Genomic DNA, 23887 nt, shown 5'->3' with positions numbered 1-23887 from the left:
TTGTGAACCTGCGCCATTGAAGCTATAGTGACCAACCGCTTGCAGGAAGAGGAAATGTCATTTGGCATTATGGAGCTATCCCGGGGGGATCTATTATGTCTTTTTATTAGCTAGTGATAATGTTCATATTAAACTGATACAAAAAAGTACTACTCGCATTCATAAAATTAATCGGTCCCATTTTGAATTTGGCAAGTATCACACGTTAAATCCACAACTCACAGCTCACCCTTAAACATTTTACGAATATTTCTGCATGGAGAAGGAAACGTTGAAATATATTTTGAACAAAATTGGAAACAATTTAAAAAATACTGCAATTTTCAAAATATATCCAGGGTGAGTTTCCTACGATGTTCTCTATGGGTATCTCGGAAACTACTGGAGATAGAGAGTCGGTTAAATGGGGAAAGAATTGCAGTTTTGTGGGGTTATAAACATGCGCCTTTCAGATTTTTGAAAAAGTTCATGGTTTACTAGATATTTCGAAAAAAAAACAAGTTTCGGCTATTTCAAAAATTGTCCCAATTCCAATATAATCTATTTTAGACAAAAAGTTTTCAGATAAAAGTTCTAGATAATCACATCCTTAATAAGACTGTGTCCTCCGTTTTTTTCTAAAGCCTGTCACTTTTGACATATGACACAAAAATATGTTTTTTTAAATGAAAACTATAGTTGGCCATGACTTTATAAAAAGCGCCATTTTAAAGCTTTTTAGCTATATAACATATAACATGTTTCTTTCGAAAACTTACTGAGTTATAGCCAATTCTTATCATTTTTAAACAATTTCACTTAGCCATGGGAACAAGTACAATCGTCGTTGCTCTCAGTAATGCGAAACTGTCAAATCCAAACTTTGTAAATAAAAAAACAAACAAAAATTATAAATATGAATTTTCAAATAAAGAAATATTGGTTCAACTTTTCTTAGCCATACATTGTCAAGGATACGTTGACCGTTCAACGTTTTTTTTTAGAAAAGTTAAATTTAGATACTTGCATGCACATCAATAGAGTGGTTCTAATATGACTTTCATTATGACACCCCCTCATAATCAAAAAAATCTTAAAAATTATTTATATCATAATTATGCAAACTCAGGGATAGGAAGAGGTGGACCAATTGTATGAGCCTCCTCGATCACCTGACCCAACTGATCTATCCATTTTAGATTTTTTTAAGCGGTATGGTTAACAACAAGGTTTACAAAAGAATTTATGAATTAAGAGAGACACCCGAAAAGACGGTACGGGAGAAGTTTATTAAAGTCGACCGGCCGTTCGTTATGTGGGAAAAGCATGTAGTTCAGTTTTAAAAGACGCATTTTATGTACCGGGTGTCCCACTAAGAATAGCTCTCGGCTGTATCTCGGAAAGTATTAGCCGTAGGGCTTACGGAAAAAAATATTTATAACTAAAGGGGCTATGAGAAATTGCTGGAAATTATTTTCAAGTTTGTAAAACGGCCGCTAGGTGGCGCAACTGTTATGGAAAATAAGAAAATAGATTTTTTTATTAAAATAGATTAATAGAGTTTTGCCTAGATAATGGGTACTATAAATAATAGCTTCATAATCTTCAGTAAATTTTGGATTTTTTTTGTTTGAACCATTTTCCCCTATCTGCTAAAATAAAGTGGTGGGGGAAGGTTAGATCTATCTTTATTTAAATGTTAATAACTCCGGACTGGATGATCAGAATCCAACAAACGAGGGCTCGTTTAAAAGAGAATTTCTTACTCTATATTATACCGTAAAAATAGTAATAATAAGGTTTTGAACGTAGACGCTAGGGGGCGCTTTCTTACTATTTAACAAACATAGCGCGTTATTTCAAAAAAGTTAAATACGATAGTATGTGTTATTTTAGCTGATAGTAAAGACTAGTAAAAGGTTAAAAAGTCAGCGAAAACCGCATCTTGATATCTTCTTTCAAACCGAAAATATTAGCAAAATTATAATAAATACCAAAAACTAAGCCCTTAATTACCTTATTTTTACAATACAGTATCAGTAACCCTCTTGATTAGGCCCATTCTAACAAAAAAATAAGATAGAAACCGTTAGTTTATTTTAAAATCGACGAAATACCAGAATACCATAATACCAGATGTATTAATATCTAATAATTAAGATATTATTAATAATGAACAAGAAACGATGATTCAGTGAAGTCATGGTAGGCTTTGGAAAAAAGTTGCTTTTCGCGTAATAGTATAAACGTCAAATTGTTATTAGATCAACATTTTGATAGTCTTAGCAGCGGTTTTTTATCTTTTAAATGCTTTTTCAAAATGCCTTTATTATTTGAAGTAGTTGAAGTTGTTGGCATTTTGAAAAAGCAATCAAAATATAAAAAACGCTGCTAAGATTATCAAAATGTTGATCTAATATCAATTTGACGTTTATACTATTACGTCAAAAACAACTTTTTTTCAAAGCCTACCATGACTTTACTGAATCATCGTTTCTTGTTCACTATTATTAATATCTTAATTATTAGATATTAATACATCTGATATTATGATATTCTGGTATATCGTCGATTTTAAAATAAACTAACTGTTTCTATCTTATTTTTAGGTTAGAATGGGCATAATCAAGAGGGCTACTACTGATACCGTGTTGTAAAAATAAGGTAATTAAGGGCTTATTTTTTGGTATTTATTATAATTTTGCTAATATCTTCGGTTTGAAAGAAGATATCAAGATGCGGTTTTCGCTGACTTTTTAAGCTTTTACTCCTCTTTACTATCAGCTAAAATTACACTTACTATTGCATTTAATTTTTTTGAAAAAACGCGCAATGTTTGTTAAATTGTAAGACAACGCCCCCTAGCGTCTACGTTCAAAAGCTAATTATTATTGTTTATATGGTACAATAAAGAGTAAGAAACGCTCTTTTAAATGAGCCCTCGCTTGTTGGATTCCGATCATCCAGTCAGAGTTATTAATATTCAAATAAAAACAGATCTAACCTTCCCCCACCCCTTTATTTTGGTAGATCGGGGAAAATGGCTCTAACAAAAAATATTCAAATTTTACTGAAGATTATGAAGTTGTTACTTACAGTACACCTTATCTAGACAAAATTGTGTAAAAATTCCATTTTCTTATTTTTTGTTGCAGTTGCGCCCCCTAGCGGTCGTTCTAAAAACTTGAAAGTAATTTCCAGCAATTTCCCATAGCCTTTTTAGTTATGAACATTTTTTTCCGCAGCCGCTACGGCTAATACTTTCCGAGATACAGCCGAGGGCTATTCTTAGTGGGACACCCTGTACTCAAAGCAATAGCGGTTTTTTTGAACATTTGTTAAATTAGCTTAAAGTGTATGTAGTAATATTAGATTTTTTAAGTATTAGTTTGTGTAATGTGAATTGTAAAGGACCGTTTAATAAAATATTCTGTCTTTTATAAGTTATAAATAATAACAGAATTGTCAACTAAAAAAACTGAAATTAGTCAAGAAAGATAAGAATTGGTTATAACTCAGTAATTTTTTGAAAGAAACATATTATAGGTTATATCGCTGAAAAGCTTAAAAAATGGCGCTTTTTATGAAGTCATGGCCAACTATAGTTTCCATTTAAAAAACATATGTTTGTGTCATATGTCAAAAACAACAGGCTTTAGAAAAAAAACGGAGGACACAAACTCATTAGGGATGTGATTATCTACAACTTTTATCTGAAAACTTTTTGTATAAAATAGATGATAATGGAATTAGGGACAGTTTTTAAAATAGCCGAAATTTGTTTGTTTCCAAATATCTAGTAAATAGTATCTAGTAAGTAGTTTTAAAAATCTGAAAGGCGCATATTTATGACCCCACAAAACTGCAATTCCTTCCTTATTTAACCGACTCTTTATTTGCAATAGTTCAAGGAAACTCACCCTGTTAGATGTAGACAAGATGGTTATGATTAAAATCGATTAATTTTTAATGATTTTCTAAGTAAATAGCTTGGCTTGTGCTAAAGCATAATCTTTATTGGATGTTTAGGAATGAGCGTAGCAGGGTAGATTAAATTTGGGAGAGCGAAGAGAATTGGTTTCAAAAGGGGTAGCTGTGATAAAATTTTTAAAGCGGGCAAGCGACAAAAGAAACAAGAATTCAAACCGGTTGAAGCTGGTTGACTGGTGCACTATGGCCACGCGTTTACAGTTGTTCCTGTATTTTTCACCGCTAGTATGGCGCTATAAAGCTAGGAGACGGTGCACTATGGACGTACCCTTATAAAGTCGCGCACTCATGTAATCATATAGCAAGCAGATGTATTTTTTTCTCTTTTAAAACTAAATAATCGGCCCTGTAAAAATGCCAGCATGTCAGAGCGCGCACTGAAATGAAATAGAGTCAAATCTTACATGCATTTATAAATGTCATCAGCAGCTGCTTCTTAGCTTGATCTTCTTCGTCAGATAAATTTTGTATAAAACATTTATTTTAAGCCAGTAAACAATATTACAGTTGAGGGTTGGAACCTTTGGTGTTACACAGCAAAATAAAAACACTAAGTCACAACAATACACCAAGACACTTTGATGACGATGCTAACATGGTTAGCGAAACGCGCGTCCATTGTAAAAGTAAAAGTGTTTTGGTGTATTGTGGTGATTTAGTGTTTTTATTTTGCAGTAAAAAATATCAATATTCTCCTGAATACTCCATAAGAATCAATTTAAAAAATTGCATTAATTACTATTACACTGTAATTTTATTGATATTTATTGTTTCACCAAGGTTTTATAGAGAAAACGTTATATAAATGTTTTGTTACATTTAGTCGCTTTTAAAAGGTAAAGTTCTTAGTGACATATTCTATATTTTTAATATCTATAATAAACTTTCTATAATAGGTAATTTTTAGGAATCTTAATATCTTCTTGGTAGTTACTATATTTTAAAAAATACATTTTTTATGCGTTCTATTTTAAAAGTTTTTAGTTTGCCTTGTTTCGTTTAAACTCTAACAAGTTGGAGTTCCAAACTTTAATTCAGAATAATCCTCTACAAGTTCTAGGTAAGTTTTACAACTGTAAAAGTGCAATTTTCCAACCGCCTTCTTGCTATTTAATTAGTTTTAAACTTAAAAAGCTGTAAAGCACACATATATAACTTCAATTATTACAGTCAAGTAGTTTTTGAGCAAAAAATATATCACTTAAATCTCTTACTTTATCAACTTTTAAAAAATGTAGAGGGCCCGGATGTACAAACATAGTTTAAACTTGATTTTAAGTGAAATGGTAAAAAATCTGATCTGTAATAAAATTTAGGCGTAGTATTTTTGTAGAAGATTATATATTTATGATTATTAAAAGTCCAGTTCATACCTCAAAAATGGCTGGCTCAATTTCAATCGTGAAATACCCAATTTTTGAACTAAGTTTCCCGAAAAGAAGTTATTGAACAACCTATTAGAATTTTAGCTTGGTTTAAATCAGAGCTCACCGAGTACCGAGTGAAAATGCATTTTATATGACTTTTTAGTATCCAGGTTTCATATTATATTGCGAGTGGAAAATAAAATTAACTAGTTCTAATAATAATAGACGTGTCAAGAACTATGAAATATTAAAAACACCCAAAAGCAATATTTCAGTTTTTTGGTAAATTCGCAGCAATCCGTCAACAGTATATTGACTTAATAAATATGCTAACTAAGACTAGAGATCAATCCTTCAATAGTGCTTTAACTAACACCACAAGTTAATATAAAAAATGTGTTTTTTATATTTCAATAAAGCAATTTAGCAATTCAATTAAAAAATAAAAATTTTTGTTCATTCAACCATTTCTGTTTTGTTTTAATTAAAAATGTTATCAAAAAATATAATTTTTATGTCTGTAGAAATAATTATTATATGCTACGGCAATAATAATGAAGCATTATGAGGCTTTCATGAAATCTAGGTTTTAAAGATTGCGATAAAAATTGTGAGTAAAAGACACGATATACAGCTTCAATTTAAAAGGGAATGTGTCAGATAAATCATAAGATAAATCTATAAGTGTCCGAGCGTTCGGAAAGTATTAGAGCGGTTGAGAAAAGGGTCCAAATTCCCTTAAGCCAGGGTAGACATTTAAAATGTTAGATTAATATGTCCTGACCCCGAGCAATTATTTCCTTTTTTTGCAAGAGGATTTGTTTTATTTCCAAACTGAGTTTAAAGTCGTAAAACTGGAAGTAAAAAACGTTATACCGGTCCTTTCGGGTCACTCCACCTCAAAAGGTTTAAATAGCCTCTATACTATGTGCCCTATTACTATACATAATTTAAGAATTGGAGCTGTTGTAATCCTGCTAGAATAATTAAATTTGATACGACCCAAATTAAATTAAATCCGCAAACAAAAAGATCTCTATAATAAGATCTATAAAAGATAAGAAGCTCACAAATAAACTTTATTAATTCAGAATCAATATTTAGTATTCATGATTTAGTCTAAATACGGAAAAAGACAATATTAAAAAATAACGAATTTAAAAAAATATAAATAATATTTTTTTTTATAAATATACAGGGTGGTTCGAATTAGGGTTTCCAGAAGCGGAGCTGTTTTTTGGAGGCGGGAATTTCGGTACCGCGCCTCTTAGGAACCGGGATTTCCCGGTTTTTTCGTTATTTTCGGTACCGACTAATTTTTATTCAATGGTGGTGCAGTTCATCAATCAGAAAGCAAGAGATAGTTTTTCAAAGTAAAATGGATAAACAGTTGAGATTTTTAATGAAAATAATATCAAATTATTAAGTAATCAGTCATGAAAAAATTAACATGAACACAAGTAGAGAAAAAAGTATAGGTAACTTAAATTTCACATCAAAGAACATAAACCAACTTAACTGAATTTGAGACAAAATCCCTAAAATATTGAATTAAAAATGCAAATATCTATTAAAGCATAACATAATAAATATTATAGGAACTTCAAAAGAGAAAAGACGCAAGAACAATAAGAAATAGCATCATTATACTTATTTAGAAGAGTTTGATTTCGATCGCTAGAAAGTATCAAAGGAATTTCTCACGTAACAAAAAATATGTTTTTAATTATTATTACTGAGTCCCGAAAGTACCCAAAAAACCGGGAATTATCCATTTCGAGTCCCGGTTCTTTGATGAAAATTTGTAGAGGCCCCACCTACATATTTTTAACTGATTTGAAGAGTAATAACTTTTCGTCCGTACCTATATAAAACTAATGTGTGGACAATAGACATTTTTGTATTTTTTTACGTAAAAAGTGTCTCTTGGTAAAATCGCTACGAGCAACCGTTTTCAAGATATTTGGAATGGAAATAGTCAATACATGTTATTATTGACAAAAATTCAATAAGTTGACTAGATAGTTATTTGACTGAAATTATAAATTTGGGAACTTTTTATTTTTTAAGCTAACCGTGAATTTTTCTAGAAAAAAAAACGATAAAACAGTTTCTGTTGAATTTTTGGCACAAAAATATTTAAAATTTATTATTTTTTATTACACACTAATAACTATCCAGTCAACATTATGACATGTATTGGCTATTTTGATTCCAAATATATTGAGAACCATTACTTGTAGCGATTTTTAGCTTGAGAACTCTTTTAAGTAAAAAAATAACGGAAATGTAATTTAACTAAAAAGATATTAAATATATAATTAAATTTTAATAAGTAACGGTAGTTTTAATTCAGTGCATGAAATATAAGCTTAATGTAGAATAGTCAATTAATAATCATGTTTATGTTTATTAAAGGGTGATATAATTTAGTATTACCCACAGTTATAATTTCACGATATAACGTCCTTTTTGTTTACTCCGCATATATTGATTACTAACAAATATGGTTAATAAACCTTGTTTAATAATAATAATAGTTAATTTTAATTTAAATTTATTTAATAATTTTCATTTATTAAAATCAAATCTTAAGGTCAAGTAGTTTATACGTACTATAAAATGTAAATTTAATAAATCTATGAGAATTTTTTTTTGTTTAAAATGAGAAAATACTTAATTTCTATCTATTTTATAGTGTTTTTAGTTACTGGCTAAGTTATATTTTACTTAGACTGGTCTAATGATGGAGGCACTCTTAGGGCTTAATGATGCTGACGAGCTAGGCCACATTACTAATTCTGAGGTAGTAAAGAATATGAGACCTAATTTACTTTATGTCCACTGAACGTCTTAGACCCTGTAGAATATTTAAAAGCTTAAAAGAATTTTGGAAGAGTGGCGACTTTTATTAATTTTAATTGTGTTTTTTAGACATTGTGAATGATCGTAAACTTAAGTTCTAATCGAATTAATTTTAAATATTAATTTTAAATTAATATTTAAAATTAAAAAATTTTATTTCCTAATTTTAAATTAAGAGTTTCTTATCTTCTTATTGAACACACTTAAGAAAAATTTCTATTTCCATCATTATTTTTCTTTGAATATCAATTTGGTATTAGAATCCATCTAGAGGATGAAAATAAAATAAACTTTTCATTAAATTTAGAAATAGATAATCTAGCATAGTTTCAATTTCTTTATAAACAAGTTTCAGTCTTTGCGGCAAATATTGTGCTAGTTTAACGAAGACACGTCTAGAGATAAAATTGTTTAAGCGTAAGCAAAGAATTGCTTAAATCCCAGTTAAAAGAGCAACTGCCTGAACAATAGATCTTTGTTCAAGTTAGATACAAAGAATATTGCAGTATTTCAAAATAGTTTAAATTGTATGGTTATATCCATAATTAATATTTCAGTGAATATTTTATTAAAATATTAATTATAATTTACAGCATATCCCGTAGATCCAGTTTGTTTATCTTTTGTTTAAATCTAGAAGACTAGATTATAACAAAGGATGAACTTGTGTATAAAGGATATACTGGATATTTTTGTAAAATGAAAATTTATAGTATATAAGTAGGTATGGCCTTACTTTGGGCAGACAGCCACATCCGGTCCAGACACCTAATTCCAGGAACCCAATCAGATAAGAACATGTAAAATACGTTAATAAATAGTAATAAACAGGTTTGAGCCGCGGTGAACCGCTTTAAAACAGAAATAAACAGGTCTAAACAAAAAATGAACAGGTCTGTTGTTTTAAACTAAAAGCTCTTCAAAGCAGTTCAAAAGCGGCTCACCGCGGCTCAAACCTGTTTATTACTATTTATTAACGTATTTTACATGTTCTTATCTGATTGGGTTCCTGGAATTAGGTGTCTGGACCGGATGTGGCTGTCTGCCCAAAGTAAGGCCATACCTACTTATATAACATCAAAAGTTAATTAGACGTATCTGTAATAAAGAACATTTTTTTTAATGAGATCAGTATACTTTAAATATTTTTTTAACATTTATAGACTAAAACGGTGGGACAACTTTAATAATACATATAAATGAAAAGTAATCTTGATGATTTGTTTTTGAATTTACATAAAAATTATCAATAAGAAATAAAGTTTAAATGTTTTTTTTAAGAAAATCAAATTTTTGTGACACAACTCTGTAAAATCGATTTATATTTATACTAAATGCCTTTAATGATATACAAATTGAAAAAAAAACATTAGACTCTATAAACTCTCTTATCTTTTTGGGGGCAAAAAGCAGTACCTTTGTTTCCTCAGGGTTAATTTTCAGAGAGTGGGTTGAGGCATATTCTGATTCTTGTTTATGAAAAAATGCATTCTTCATAAAAATGTTTGCTTGTTCTAAAATGGTTAATCTCATTTATACATTTTCAGATTTCCATACCGTTTTAGAGAAAATTAAGAATATATTATCATCATATGCTTGACGTCCAATGAAGTCTATGATACGATTGATGAAGTCAAAAGGCGTTTCTTATGGTAATATCATTTCGATTACCTACATTCTTTGATAGATGGTTATTATTAAGTTTGATTAACGTCATATTCTTTGCTGTTGTTAATATCATTCGATAACTATAATCACCCTTACCGTAGCATTAAACTAAATAAATCTATTAAAGAATCAAAGCAAATTTATATTACCATAGAAACACATTTTTTAAGACGATTTTTAGACATTAGGACTAGGATTTTTAGTAAAAAATTCAACTATATTTTCATGTTAACGGGATTAACCCTTTTAGAACAAACAAAAATGTTTATAAAGAATGCATTTTTCTCAATATCAATAATAAAAAAGATTTTCATCTTGTAAAGACAACCCGGGGACATATTATGTACAGGGTGTCCCACTAAGAATAGCTCTCGGCTGTATCTCGGAAAGTGTTAGCCGTAGCGGCTGCGGAAAAAATATTTATAACTAAAGAGGCTATGGGAAATAGCTGGAAATTATTTTCAAGTTTGTAGAACGACCGCTAGGGGGCGCAACTGCAACAAAATATAAGAAAATGAAGTTTTTACACAATTTTGCCTAGATAAGGTGTACTATAAGTAACAGCTTCATAATCTTCAGTAAATTTTGAATATTTTTTGTTCAAGCCATTTTCCTCTACCTACCAAAATAAAGTGGTGGGGAAGGTTAGATCTGTTTTTATTTGAATATTAATAACTGTCGACTGGATGATCGGAATACAACAAGCGGGGGCTCGTTTAAATGAGCGTTTCTTACTCTATATTGTACCATATAAATAATAATAATAAGCTTTTGAACGTAGACGCTAGGGGGCATTGTCTTACAATTTAACAAACATTGCGCGTTTTTTCAAAAAAATTAAATGCAATAGTATATGTAATTTTAGCTGATAATAAAGAGTAGTAAAAGCTTAAAGAGTCAGCGAAAACCGCATCTTGATATCTACTTTCAAGCTGAAGATATTAATAAAATTATAATAAATACCAAAAAATAAGTTCTTAATACCTTATTTTTACAACACGGCCCTCTTGATTATGCCCATTCCAACCTAAAAATAAGATAGAAACAGTTAGTTTATTTTAAAATCGACGATATATACCCGAATATCATAATATCAGATGTATTAATATCTAATAATTAAGATATTATAATAATAGTGAACAAGAAACGATGATTCAGTGAAGTCATGCTAGGCTATGGAAAAAAGTTGCTATTGACGTAATATTATAAACGTCAAATTGTTATTAGATCAACATTTTGATAGTCTTAGCAGCATTTTTTATCTTTTGATTGCTTTTTTAAAATGCCAACAACTTCAACTAATTCAAATAATAAAGGCATTTTGAAAATGCATTTAAAAGATAAAAAAAACGCTGCTAATGCTATCAAAATGTTGATTTAATAACAATTTGACGTTTATACTATTACGCGAAAAGCAACTTTTTCCCAAAGTCTACCATGACTTCACTGAATCATCGTTTCTTGTTCACTATTATTAATATCTTAATTATTAGATATTAATACATCTGGTATTATGGTATTCTGGTATTTCGTCGATTTTAAAATAAACTAACTGTATCTATCCTTATTTTTTTGTTAGAATGGGCCTAATCAAGAGGGCTACTGATACTGTATTGTAAAAATAAGGTAATTAAGGGCTTATTTTTTGGTATTTATTATAATTTTGCTAATATGATTCAGTGAAGTCATGGTAGGCTATGGAAAAAAGTTGCTATTGACGTAATAGTATAAACGTCAAATTGTTATTAGATCAACATTTTGATAGTCTTAGCAGCCTTTTTTATCTTTTGATTGCTTTTTTAAAATGCCAACAACTTCAACTAATTCAAATAATAAAGGCATTTTGAAAAAGCATTTAAAAGATAAAAAACGCTGCTAATGCTATCAAAATATTGATTTAATAACAATTTGACGTTTATACTATTACGCGAAAAGCAACTTTTTTCCAAAGCCTACCATAACTTCACTGAATCATCGTTTCTTGTTCACTATTATTAATATCTTAATTATTAGATATTAATACATCTGGTATTATGGTATTCTGGTATTTCGTCGATTTTAAAATAAACTAACTGTTTCTATCTTTATTTTTTTGTTAGAATGGGCCTAATCAAGAGGGCTACTGATACTGTATTGTAAAAATAAGGTAATTAAGGGCTTATTTTTTGGTATTTATTATAATTTTGCTAATATCTTTGGTTTGAAAGAAGATATCAAGGTGCGGTTTCGCTGACTTTTTAAGCTCTTACTACTCTCTACTATCAGCTAAAATAACACGTACTGTCGTATTTAATTTAAAAAAAAACGCGCTGTTTGTTAAATTGTAAGAAAGCGCCCCCTAGCGTCTACGTTCAACACCTTATTATTATTATTATTTTTATGGTATAATATAGAGCACGAAACGCTCTTTCAAACGAGCCCTTATTTGTTGGATTCTGATCATCCAGTCCGGAGTTATTAACATTTAAATAAATATAGATACCTTCCCCCACCACTTTATTTTAGCAGATAGGGGAAAATGGTTCTAACAAAAAAAAATCCAATATTTACTGAAGATTATGAAGCTATTATTTATAGTACCCATTATCTAGGCAAAATTCTGTAAAAAAAATATTTTCTTATTTTCCATAGCAGTTGCGCCACCTAGCGGCCGTTTTATAAACTTGAAAATAATTTCCAGCAATTTCTCATAGCCCCTTTAGTTATAAATGTTTTTTCCCGTAAGCCCTACGGCTAATACTTTCCGAGATACAGCCGAGAGCTATTCTTAATGGGACACCCGGTACATATAGTAAATAACATGCACATCTATACTAACAATAAATAACATCTCTTTAAAAAAATACATCGAATAGAACAGTAAAAGAAAATATACATTAACATAATGGATAAATAAGATAGGGATGCCCCCGCCCCCCTTGAATCCAATTTAAACAAAAATACCGCACTGCGTAGAATAAATAACACATTACCTTAGTAACGTCTAGAGGTTGTATGTATTATCGATAACTATTTGAACACATAAATATTTTTTTAAATAGAATACAGTTATATACTAATATTTATTAACCAAATTTAGCACACCATACATATTATAATTTGGAAAAAAGTTGTGTCTTGAAAAAGTGTTTTTATACAAAGTAATACAAAGTAAATAGTGATTTCAAAAATAAATAACATTGGAATATCGGGAGAAACTGACAAACTTCTAACCTATTAAATAGCTATTGTAAATTTTAAATTGACTGAAAATTCTCTAGTGCTTAAACAATTTACACAGCTTTCTACGAATAATTAACCATCATGGTAAGTTACAAGAACATTTTATAGCGAGATAGAAATTTGCGATTCTTGGTTTACTAAATAAACATTTTCGCCAAAAGAAGTTGAGAAAACTTAATTAAAATACTTACTCTAACTGAGCTCTGTAGGTCCCAATCAAGACGGTCGTTGGAAGAAGATAGCATGAAAAGAAAAAAAAATCATTAGTAAAGTTGTTAACATAATAATAAGTCAAGAGTAAAAGATAGCATTATTGTTTTAAATTTAAATAATTCTTCTTAGAGAGTGATACATCGATTTCTAATATCGTAAAAATATATAAGGATAGTTGAATATACCATCAACAAATAAACTAGTTTAGATAAATATTAATAGTTTATTTAAAACTGTCCTAATATTGTAAATAGGCTAAATAGAATAGTATTGTAATATCGTGAACAGAAATGTATCTAAGTAATATATTATGTTCAAAAAGAGACGCTATATTATAGGGTAAAAGAAAGTTGCTCATATATAGTATAATCAAAATTCTATGACGAAGCCTCTATTGTAGCTTTATTGTAACTGTATATAAATAGAGGAAGAGAGAGAACTGAGAAAATTTCATCTTATATGCTGGGTTTTGTTGAAGAAACATAGGGTTTTTGGTTCATTTAAAGTTATCGAACTGGCTAAATTACCGCCGGCGGTATAGACAATTGACGGAAAAAGATCGAGGTTAGACGGTTTTACATATTATTTATAATATGTAAAACCGTCTAACGTTCTTCACAAAGTTGAAGAGGTAATATTTTGGCCAACTGTATAACCACAGATTATACAGATTATAAACTTATCGTCAAAAGCATTGTTTTTCGTGGTTCCAATTTTCGGAGTCGCGCACTAGTTAGGTTACTAGTTTGCGCACAGGCACGCTCACTTATGGCATCTAAAATTGTGCACAGCGCCTGACCGGCCCAGTTATTACGCTGTTTAAACGGGAGTTAATTTTTGCGCATAAGAAAATTTACTCGTTTGCTCATCGTCATAAAAAACAATTTTCGTACCACGAATTAGGGACAAGATTTTTATCTGTATACTTATAGGATACCTAATCTGTGGTATAACAAACAATTTAAATAAAATAAAGAAACCTACGTAGTGTTAAAAAACATTTTTTATTGTAATTTACCTCAAATACGCTCCATAGAAGCAATATAGGAAATTTGAGGAGAATAGGTTATGTAAATCAAACGCTAAATATAAGTACACTAAACAAGACCCTTATTGTCGTACTAAGTCATACTGAACCAAAAACATCGGCACGAATGGACAGTAAACGATTGCATTTAGATTTAATTTTAAACTGAAAATTATTCACAGCATAATCGAATTCACTAAATACATAAACACGTTTTACAATATAATTCTCAGATGAAATAAATCAGAAAAAGCTTTAACACAGAATATGTTAACAAGAAAATAAAATATATATCCTTTTGTTAACACTAGTTAAATAATGGGAAAACACGTTTACTTTACCTTTAATAACATTATTTGTCCCACAATCTTACAAACCAAAAAAACATCAATGCGTATCGAACGGTAGTCTAAAAGCAATAACCGTTGCTATTACCTAACATCTATTATCGCTGTTATTTTTTGTCTCTCTCCCTAGTTTGCGAATAATATTTTAAAAATCAATAATTTTATTTACGTATACAGAGTGTTTTAAAAATGCACTCCCCCGGAAAATCATAACAGTGCTATAAATATCGGAGAAGAACTATTGGAATATGTATCGGAATTTAATTACCTCAGCGGTTTGATTTCGGAAAAGGCAAATATCGACTCTGAAATTCAGCACAGAATCAGCTGCGCCTCAAGAGCGTTCTGGAAATTAAAAGACAGGTTTTTCTACAATCATGACTTGAGCACAAAAACGAAACTTGCAGTGTACCGACCAGTAATACCATGTTATATGGAAGCAAAACCTGGGTTTGCGCATTAAACAAGTTGCAACAGAGCCTCAAACGTATCAGTCCTTCAAAAAGCAAGCTGCGAAAGCGCTGAAGTCATGATTACTAAATCTCGCTTAAGATGGGCTGGCCACGTATGCAGGATACAAGAAAACCGCCTACCGAAATCTCTTCTTTACGGTGAACTTGTAGAAGGTAAGAGGAAACCGGGTGGACAACTCAAAAGATACAAGGATGTTTTTCATGAAAACTTAAAGGGGATAAGTATGCAGCATAAGTGGGAGGAAGCAGTGCACAATAGAACGCAATGAAGGAGAATTGTGAATTCTGATAATAACGACAACCAAAAAGTAAAAAGGCAACAAAGTAATGAGATTTTTGAATGTCGTGAGTGCGGAAGAAAGATAACATCACGTATCGGGCTTTTCAGTCACAAAAAAGCTGATGACAGGAAACGCCTTGCGTAACCATCTTCTGCTGCGTGTCAAATACTCGTCAGCGAGTAATGGCAGTAAGTAAGTAAGTCTTAAAAATGAATGTTTTCAATTTAAAGAAATATGTTTATTTTTAAATAGGCGGTTCATCTCAATACTTTGGCCTTTGAAATAACAGTCAATGATAATTCCTGTCAGGTCGACAATTAATTGTGAAATCTATTAAAAAATGGCATTCATATTGAATTCCAATTTCAATGCAATAACGCGTATATTTTAATTATATACTTATTATACAATATTATATTAAAATTAGCAAGTTTAAATATTATGGAATTTTGATTTGCTAAACTCTGGATATCGCTTTTCAAATAATTTGTGCCAATGTGTGTTGGCAGGCTTCCAAAATAACTCAGCTAAAATTACATTGCTCTGGTGCTAGAGCTCTAATCATATCTATCGTAAAATACTGACATAATAATCTCATAATTGTACATAAAATTTGAACTGTGAGCATAATAAAAACTAGACAGATATATACAAATATACGGCTCAAAATATGGCTATAAAATTAACACATTATGACTGAATGGAGCTGAATGGAATGTTAAACGTTAAAATTGAAAACCAAAATCCAGTATTTTAAATACTTTTTTCTATTTTTTAATACTTAACTCCCACTTCTTTCTCAAAAGTGGCTCACCCCTATAATTTTTTTAATGTGTCAGATAAAAAACGACATTCAATTATTTTTGGTCACTTCAGCTTCATTCAGAACCTCGTACTTAGTGGAATAAATTACTGGTTTCAATTAGCGTAGAAGTTTGTTCCTTTAATTTGTAATTGAAACTACTAATTTATTCCACTAATTGGAAGGTTCTGAATGAAGCTTTAAGTATCAAACTTTTGACTTTTCCACTAATTATACTTGCGACATGTCATTTTGACCATTGATTATCTTCCGGCAAGAGAAATTGTGGTTAGAAATCAAAAGCTGATTGCTTTACCAGCTAAATTTTAGGCTTTCTCTATGGATACAACTGACTAACGCAAGCTGTTGCTAAGATTCTATTAATATTAATTGTTTTTTAAACATTATGAGTGATCGTAAACTAAAAAGTATAAAGTGTAATTGAAACCACTAATTTATTCCACTAATTTATTCCACTAATTGCGAAGTTCTGAATGAAGCTTTCCTCTTTAACCGGAAATGACTACAACTTTTGATTTTCAAATAAAATTCTCGGTATTTTTTACTTTATTCGATAGAAACTGACACTCTGAACAGAATGACATCATATGTCAACTTTTGACAGCTTTTGACAACTTTTTGACATTTCCAGTTAAAAAATGGCATTTAAATTTCAATCTAGAGTGACATGGTCATAAATTTAACGATAATTTGACTCGAAATATCACGTATCTTAAAAAATGCTTTTTACAAATATGTTAATGAGCCACCATTTTTCAATAAAAATTCATTTCGATAAATTGAGATATGATTAAAAATACGATTTGGGTAAGTTCATTTTTCCAAGTTACTTTTTTAATTTAGTCAAGGTTTGTGCAAATTATAACCTCATCGTAAAACATTTAAATAAAAACAAAACGGAAAAAATAGACAGACATAAATTAATAAAATATTTGTTTTTGTATGTATTATAAAAATGTGGCATGCACTATTGATTAAAAACCTGAAAAAGAATGAACGGATTGATGGATTTTAACCTCTATTGTGCCGATTCAAATTTCATACGCGAAATATTGAAAGTGATGGATGATGCTTTGTAATATCGAATTATTTTGTTATACATTTTTATTGTAGTGTTGCATACAAAAAATCATTATTCAGAAATAACAATTAAATTCAGCGCACTGTTTTGAACAACACGTCAAATGACGATATAAAACGATATAAAATTTAAACATTTATTTTTGAACGTAATTTTTGGTATATTGTTTATAGGCGATGCAACTTTCATTACTAGAGCTACAGTAAAAATCATAGGCGTTATTCACATTTCCATATCTGACAATATATTAGTAAATAAGTGCAAATATTTTTAGAGGTAGTAAAAAAACATTTGGATCCCAAAAACACTATGATTTTTTTAGTGTTTAGTTAAAAAAAGATAATAACATAGTACTAGATTAAATTTTCAAGAAAGAAAACCCAGAAAAAATCCAGGGGTTCTCAAAATTTAAGCAAGAATTCTTTTTTTTTAATTTTCAAAGTAAAATAACAATAACACAATTATTTTGGACCTATTTGAAAAACGGTAAAGCGAAAATATTTGCACTTATTTAAGACTCGCCCTGTATATAAGAACATTTTAGTATTTCCATTTCCATTTAAGTATTTCCAATAACATTTTATATCTATAATGTAATTATCAAACTAAATTTATTTTGAAAAAAACCTCCCAAAATATTGATTCTTCTGGATAATCGTGTCCCGTCAAATTATGGAAACTTAGATGAGAAGGAGAGAATATTGTGTGTTATTCAATTTTGCAATAACTGACCGTGGATAATTATTTAGATCATCTCTCTATTCTCTACATACAATATAATTTTTACATAAATTTACATTTTAATTTCTAATTATGTACTCACTTTGAATGTAGTAGACATAATTCAATAGGTATTAAACCTAAAAGAATTTGGGACTTCTATTGTTTTTGTTTACTTCAAATTATATAATAGCTCGCCAAGGGATGGAAAACAATAAAAAAACAAACGATCTAGCTAGAAAAGGAGCGAACACTCCACTAACTGGACCAGAACCGTTCTACTTTCCAAGTGGAAATCAACTTAAAGTGGAACTCAAGAATCTAGAATGGAAATCCTCCAACGGTCTAAGACACTCGAAGAAATTTCTCAGAACTTACGACCGAGAAAAATTATAGTTTTTTCTTGATTTAAGTAAGAACAAACTTCGGATTGGAGCGGGGTTTTAACAGGACACTATCTCCTCAACAAAAACCTCAGTAGATTGATGTAGATTCTGTGGAGAAACGGGGAAACACCAGAACATTTCGTCACTGAGGGCGCCGAGACGACAACCATTCGTGCTTTACTTACACAAATTTTGATACGCCTGACATCGGAGATGGAGAACTAGCCTCTATGAAGCCGTCTCATATTTTGGCTTTTGTCAAAGCCCTGATACTATTAAGAGTTATAACTCGTTAGAACTCAAGAAAGTAGGGGGCACACAATAGATCTGTAAGGCCGTGGTGATTAACCCCCCTTCAAAAACATTTTACAACTTACACAATGTTACGCAAACCAAACCTGACACAATGGGGGTCCGAGATTCATTTAGTTTCTATGTACCCACGATTTCAGATATAATACTTTAAATTTGACGAAAATGCTTCCGTGGCTTTTTATTGTATCTGAGCGTAAAATGTTCTTATGAAATTTCTGTTAAACATGAAAAAACACAAATTGTCCTCCCACTTTTGAGACGTGAGAAAAATTATTATTATTTCAGATTTTAATAATAATAAAATGGTTAAGATTTAATCTTAAAAGAAACAAATAGCATAATGGCTTTGACTACCCTACTCGTATAATAAATACAAAAGCCGAAATGAAAACATATTTTACAGCAAGTAATTATTTATACCTACCCTGAGTGTAATTAAAACGTTCTCGCTCTTTTTGTTCAACGGTAATGTGCTAAGAAATTCCTGTGTCCTTTGTTTAACCGCTATTATTAATGCCAATAAATTACATTTATTTCAGTGGCCCTCCATAGTTATGCTACTAATAACGTAAAAATATTTTTTTTTATAAATTTTTATAAATATTTGACATAAAATATTTTAGACTTGCGATGAATCGTTATCTATTTCATTTAAAGTTTTTTTGTATGTTTGTAAATTAGGGTTGACATATTTTTATGTAAAATTTGTAATGCCTGTAAAATTTGGATCATTCATGTTTTGTTAGTTGTTCTTCTGCATAGGTGACCAGTTCACTACTACTCGAGAGATTAATTCTGTAGGCAATATCTGTTATCTGGGCCTTTTGTCTTATCTATTCTATCTTTTTGTCTATGTTCACATTTTAGAGCTGTATGTCATGACAGGTGACATTTTATATTTATAGTCTCTATTATTTAGACGCATTTATACTAGTATTCTAGGAACTAAAGACTATACAGGGTGGCGCACCTCATTCGCCTCGGTTGATTATACGAAAGCGGAAAGATGTAGAAACAAAATATTTTATGGGTATATGTAGAGAGGCAATGCGCACAATTTAAAATTATTTTTAAATGTACAGGGTGTGTCAGAACCTCGGTCAGAACTAAGATCCATACCAAAGTTATATTTTTTCTTATGGAACACCCGGTATTTTATTTCATTTTTGAATTCTTGGACATAAAATAAGACATTTATTATAAGGGTTTAATATGTCTAAAAGCTTTGGTTTTTGAGACATTTAAAGATATTTAAATATGCATGCTATAATAAAAAAGTTTGTCAACACCTTGTAGATTACTTTTCAGAATTAATTCTGGTGCTGACTTTCAAGTCAGAGAAATAAACTTTACTAAAAAATTTGATTGCTTCCTCAAATGTATACAGGGATATCAAAAATTGCTGGTCTATTTTAACTATTTATTTTACATAAAAACTTCGTTAATTCAAATGCAACAATATGTATTTTTTTAAATACGTCGAAGCAGATTTAAATGGTCTTTCAAACTATATTAGGGTTTCCTATACCTATCTGGCTCAGATTTTGAATAAAAATCGATTTTTCAATAAAACTGTAATCAAGATGGCTGGTGTCGCCATGACAATTTTCTAGTGACACTTAGCAGCTGTTTTCAAAATCGACATTAGTTTATGGATTTTATTTAAATTTATAAGAGGTTATCTTTGTTTAATTTACCTACAATAATATTAATAAGTAAGTGTTTATTATTTTATCAAGAAAAATGCAGCAATATCTGCTGGCGGAAGGAATGCATATGTTACTAGTTATTTTAATTTGTGAGGACAATTGCTTGTTGGCCTGAAGGGTTTATGGGGTTTATGCTCAAAGATATCCAAATAGGAATCTTCTTAATAACCGTTCCTTTGAAAAACTACTTTGCCTATTTCGCAGAGCTGATAGTGTAGTAGGTATATGAAAAATCTATTAGGCAGAAACATGTCGTTGGAAGTGAAGAAAATAAATTTACCTTAATTTGGTGCTTTTATAGAAAATCCAATATATTTACAAGTCATCGTAATGTAAATCAAAGAACTACCTCTTTATTTTTCTTGACAAAATAATAAATGCTTACTTATTAAACAATTATAGGTAAATTAAGTAAAAGTAAACAGTTATAAAATTAAATAAAGTCTATAAACTAATGTCGATTTTGAAAATAGGTACTAAGTGTCACTAGAAAATTGCCATGGCGACGCAAGCCGGCTTGATTACAGTTTTATTGAAGAATCCCTTTTTATTCAAAATCTGAGCCAGAGAGGTATAGGAAACCCTAATATAGTTTGAGAGAGCATTTAAATATGCTTCAACTTATTTAAAAAAATACATAGTGTTGCATTTGAAATAACGAAGTTTTTATGTAAAATAAATAGTTAAAATAGACCAGCAATTTTTGATACCCCTGTATACATTTAAGGAAGCAACCAAATTTTTCAGTAAAGTTTATTTCTCTAGCTAGAAAGTCAGCACCAGATTTAATTCTGAAAAGTAATGTACAAGGTGTTAACGAACTTTATTATTTGCTGCATATTTAAAAATCTTTTAGCTGCATATTTTGCTGCATATTTAAATATCTTCCATGCATATTTAAATATCTTTAAATATCTCAAAAATCAAAGCTTTTAGACATATTAAACCCTTATACGCCTTATTTTATGTCCAAGAATCCAAAAATGAAATAAAATACCGGGTGTTCCATAAGAAAAAATATAACTTAGGTATGGATCTTAGTTCTGACACACCCTGTACATTTGAAAATAATTTTAAATTATGCACATTGCCTTTCCACATATACCCATAAAATATTTTGTTTCTACATCTTTCCGTTTTCGTATAATCAACCAACCAAACCCTGTATATGAAATTCCACCTAAATACTCCATCTGGTATATTTTTTGGCATCTGTTAATTTCTAGATGTAGCGAACCAGAATTTGAAACAGTAGTTGAATCAGATACTAAGGGATATGTACGAGTTTTATCTATTTCTCTCAGTAAAATAATTAATTGTCATGTCTTGGACGTTTACTAGTAGGTACATAGTTGATATAACCTTCGTTTAATTTAGGTTTATATTTGTGCCTAATGCTAACCGTATTAAGCTCATCTATTTGTAGTTGCACGTTTTGCAGGGTGGTTAAGGAATTGGGGAAAAATGACCAAGTAAGTATTATATTATCCATGTGTTTATCTGCTATCCTTTATTCTGTCAATCTTATTTTTTAGATATGTTCCCTAAATTACTAAATTAAACGCAGGTTATATAAACTATGTGCGCTAAACTATACTAGGGTCGGCATTTCTGCTCTTGGGCGCCGATTTTCGTGTGTACGAAGAGAACGGTCAACACGCTTAGCAAAATAAGATGTACTGAATAAAGACAGAAGGCAAGTATTTTCCCAAGCGTATGGAATCTAGCGTCAGATTAAGTGGTTATGTAATAAATACTTCGTATTTTTGCTCTCTCCGACTTACTAGATTGCCATAGCGATTCACTCTTATACATATAAACGCCGACCCAAGGTTTCCATTGCCAGCAGTATATAAACTAAAACGCTATTAAAGATTAGTTTTGGAAACATTTGGCTTTTTGTCTGACTTCTTTTGGAATCTGTCATATATTTTCACTGTTACGTTATCTATTTTGTTTTTTTAGTATATACAAACTTTTGTTAATTCATTGATGGGCAAGGTTAAATTTCTACTGTTGTGTATAAAGAGTGGAATGCTTTTTCAAAATATTTGAGGGTTAGTGCTAGTGATACTCGTATTCTTTTGTTAATAAAACAAACTTATTTTATCTATAAGAAGTTTTTCAACGACATTTAAACGTCGCGTCGTTTGTTTTTGGGAAAAAATTGTTATATTCATTATTGTTTATCATGTGAATAATGGTGAACTATTTTTTTCTCTAGAATATTCAATACGATATATTTTGATAAAGATAATATTATATGTTACAATCAACTCCATTTTATTACATCGCTATTGTCTACTACGAATTATAACTATACTATTTTAATTTTGTTTCAAACTAAGCGAGAAGTTGTCGAAATTGGCCATTTTGGCTTAACGAGAACGACACTATCTAATTAGTTTGGTCTTTAATATGACAGTAATTTGCGGAGTTAAAATCACATAATGCTTGGTGAATCACACGAATAAATTTTAACGCCATTCCAGTATAATATAACTATTATTCCAATATTATTTCCTAATTAATTTTATTAACGAAATAAGATACTGCGAGGACGCTAGCATTATTCATTTCATTTCGTGGAAATGCTTATACTTGGATAGCTAAAGTTGTTATTGTTGCATAATATTAAACTAGCTGCTTTAAATTTGGCTATTCTACAATGGGATTTATTGTGCTCACTTTAAAATACTTTATATTGTGCTGTACTTTCACCTCTTTGTGTATCTTTAATTTAAAGTGCGTTTTCTGTCTCCAGTATATGAATCGCCATATTATTCACAAGGTATCTCATAGAAAACCTATTCAAGTTTTGATGTTTCTAGTCTGTTTTTTTTTGTTAAGACGCTTCTTAGACTTAAACACAGTTTTAATCTTATAAAGATTGGATATTCGATATTTTCTGATGTTCTTATTGCATATCATCACTGAATGAAGAGATTGTGAAAATCTTCAAAATTAAAGACAATATCAGTCTCAAAATAATTTTTATTTATTATTCTTCATTCTCTACCACTTTCAAGCGAACAGTACTCGTAATTTTGCTTACTAGATAAAATGATCACATGATAAGCAAATAAGACATATTTTACTCAAATGGCAGAACAAATTACTACAGATACTGTTTGTATGCATGGTACAAAGAATACAAGGTATGATATTGCGCAGGTTGGTTGCTACGTCACAGGTGATAACATGCGCTATTGGTCAGCACGCCTCGCGCGCCAGTTCAAATCGTCAAGATATTGTTATAAACCCAAATGAATTATATTTGAATTGAAAATCGAATTTGATCTTGAAAACACTGGTCTAATGTTTGCTATTGCTATATTTACTAATGACATCGAAATTAATTTATTTAGAGGTCATTGATATTTTGCTATAAACTGGCTAAATATTTTTGAATATTATTTTA

At 30.1% G+C, this 23887-nt stretch overlaps 1 protein-coding gene across 1 annotated transcript in view; it reads right to left on the bottom strand.

Annotated features, from left to right (window-relative positions):
* Nucleotides 1–23887, bottom strand: part of LOC115876632 (synaptotagmin-7) — a 656049-nt gene that overhangs the window by 113448 nt on the left and 518714 nt on the right. Inside the window, exon 2 of the mRNA XM_030892482.1 lies at nt 13283–13294. Coding sequence (XP_030748342.1) covers nt 13283–13294 — 12 coding nt within the window. The remainder of the gene's footprint in view (nt 1–13282; nt 13295–23887) is intronic.

The sequence above is a fragment of the Sitophilus oryzae genome, unplaced genomic scaffold (assembly GCF_002938485.1).
Source record: "Sitophilus oryzae breed Bouriz unplaced genomic scaffold, Soryzae_2.0 scaffold_1059_pilon_pilon, whole genome shotgun sequence".
NCBI lineage: Eukaryota > Metazoa > Arthropoda > Insecta > Coleoptera > Curculionidae > Sitophilus > Sitophilus oryzae.
This window is presented reverse-complemented; position numbering and strand designations above follow the sequence as displayed.